A 2,617-nucleotide genomic window follows, 5' to 3' on the forward strand; every position below is an offset into this window, starting at 1 on the left:
CTAACCTAAACAAAGCAAGGAGGGACTAAGTCTGAAGTATTTTGATCCCTAATCAAAAGGACATTCTTTCACAAATCCTTCTCCAATTGCATATAGATATGACTATCTTTGCGCTGAACTGAGTAGTAGTGATATGAGTAGTTATTATTCCCAGGATCAAACACTGAATCACTGAACACGAAAAGGGCAGCTTGGTATCTTTCAGAATTGCTACTACACACAATTGGGTAAGTAAAACATGCAACCAAAACAAATATGCAGAGGTGAAAAAAGCTTGAGCTCAAAGCTATTGGTATAATTGAAACAGTTTTTGAAAAACCAGTTCGGGAGTTTTGTGTATATTCAGATTTTCAAACTTATTTTCGTCGTTTTCTGTCCTAATATCAATTGTAACAATTATCAAAAGCTTGAAGAAACAAGAAAAGCAATTGCAGAGAAAATAGGCAGAAGAAGAGAGAGAAATGGATATATAAGGGAGAGGAGATTTCTCGTTCAATCATTTATCAGTATCTAGTCTGAACTCTGATACATAATACCGAGTATAAGCAATGAAAGAACAAACTAAATTCCCCAAATATTCTTCATATTACAATTGTCTCCGCTTGCATAACTAATATAATTACCAAGAACTTGACACAATTATAACTAATACTTAAAACTAAAGTGAAATAAAAGAAACTTAAAATAACCCTCTAGTCGTTGTCATGAATCAGGCTTGCGAAGATTAATTGTACCTGGAGCTTGAAGATTGAACTTAGCCGTTGGATGGGAACGGCTAAGTTCCATCTTCAAAAGCAAGCCTGGTTCGTAACAGCAACATGAGAAATGCTTCCAAAATACAAAACAACTTCGTTCACATCTTTATTTAAATTGTTTCTCACAATGAAACAGTACTAAGACAAAAGAAAGCATTTATCAACATCGAGCTTCCATTTTAATTTCTTCAGAGGAAATTTCAAATTGAAGAAACTGCTCCATCTCTCTCAAAAATGCAGACATTGTACTTTCCTCATCCAAACATACAGAAGCTTCTACTTCATCCCCTGTCTTGTTATCATACAGCAGGAAAACATTTCTAAATACACCTTCCGCAATACTTATTTTATTAGGCTTACCCCATCCAAAGTCTACATCATATAATGGATAATTAGCCAAACTACTACACCTATACATATCAAAATCCATGTCCTTAAACAACTTTCTTATTTCTTGAAATGGTCTCATTGTTGTTGAAACCAAATCTTGACCCCCTTTACAATTTTTGTAGTTAGCTACAAGTTGTTCTTTTTCCTTTCTTAGCTGACTAACCAATCTTGATAACATCATTTCTTCTTCATTATATGTAGGTACAAAAAGGGAAGAACTAAAATTTCCAGCAGTATTATCTGGCAGAGGAATAAAAGATCTTAAATTCACTGTTTGGAACAAAATGGATGGCTTCAATGAACTCGAATTCGCTTTCATACCACATTTATAAAGAAGTGCTGTGAGTAATTCTACCCGAGTTGGATTTTTCACTTGTGATGGTTCAGAGAGGAGTGATTTTAATGTATGATTTGAAAAGACTAGCCTTCTTGTAACACATTTTTGAATAGGTGGCTCATTCACAGGTTCATTAGTAGGTGGAAAGATTGACGATCCAATAAATTGAGGACACAATTTTAAATTCGGATCACGGGCAATTGTAGCCCAGTCTTGTAAAAATTTAGAAATTGTGCACATATCTCCAATTTTATGTGACACACATGTACTTAGAGCTATTCCTCCACAATCAAATTGGTTAAATTGAACCGTGACCAACTTTCTATTAGATGTAACAATATTCCATGGTATACCCTTAGGATATACCATTTCTTTGACATTTCTATCAGGACTTTTAACAATTTCAGACATGGGACAATCGAATCGAGCCTTATAAAAATCAGCACCTATATCGTTGCATTCGACATGAACATTGTCTCTTAATGTTCCAGCAAAAGGATAATAAGCAGCTAAGGTTTTTGAAAGGGAATTCTCAATAACCTTACACATATCACTTGGTTCAATTGAGGGTGTTACTACATTGCCCTTATTCTTGGGATAGAAGAAGACTAAGGGGCAATATTGTGTACTATTGAATTGATCAATGAAGGAAAGCTTGTAAATTCTTTCAGAAAAAGGGGTTGGAGAGAATGGTTTGATGATTTTCTTGGATAAAGAAACTAGAGCTGAGGCAGCCATTTCTTACTGAAATTAATTGAGGATTTTCAAGATAACTTCAGAAACCAAACATATATATTGATGATAGAGATGCCTGATATTTGTACTTAATTTTCAGCCGACCTATTGTCCATAGGAGGGAAGCTGGAATTAGTTAAAGAGCTTGTCCTTTAAATTATCTTACCAGTTTGTATTTATATTGTTAGTAATATTTATTTTTTTATATTAAAAGAAATAAAGTGTCTCTTCCTTTTGACAGCAGGTAGTTTTTATGTCAGTAAATAGAACTTTAACTCAAACTGCCTACCTACACCTGAATTTGTTGTGTGCTGAAATGGACGATCACAACATAAGAAGAAAGCAAATATGAATAAATAATATTTGGATGTACGAGCTATGCTTAGTAGCTTTTACTCAA

The 2,617-nt window shown here is 34.0% G+C and overlaps 1 protein-coding gene across 1 annotated transcript; it reads right to left on the minus strand.

The window, feature by feature from the left end:
* Positions 1 to 458: 458 nt before the first annotated feature.
* Positions 459 to 2,242, minus strand: LOC107801995 (acyltransferase Pun1-like). Its single transcript, XM_075244334.1, has one exon. The coding sequence runs from the start codon at positions 2,218 to 2,220 to the stop codon at positions 916 to 918; it is 1,305 nt and encodes a 434-aa protein (XP_075100435.1). The 5' UTR covers positions 2,221 to 2,242; the 3' UTR covers positions 459 to 915.
* Positions 2,243 to 2,617: the final 375 nt, after the last annotated feature.

Source organism: Nicotiana tabacum, chromosome 22 (assembly GCF_000715075.1).
Source record: "Nicotiana tabacum cultivar K326 chromosome 22, ASM71507v2, whole genome shotgun sequence".
Classification (NCBI taxonomy): Eukaryota; Viridiplantae; Streptophyta; class Magnoliopsida; order Solanales; family Solanaceae; genus Nicotiana; species Nicotiana tabacum.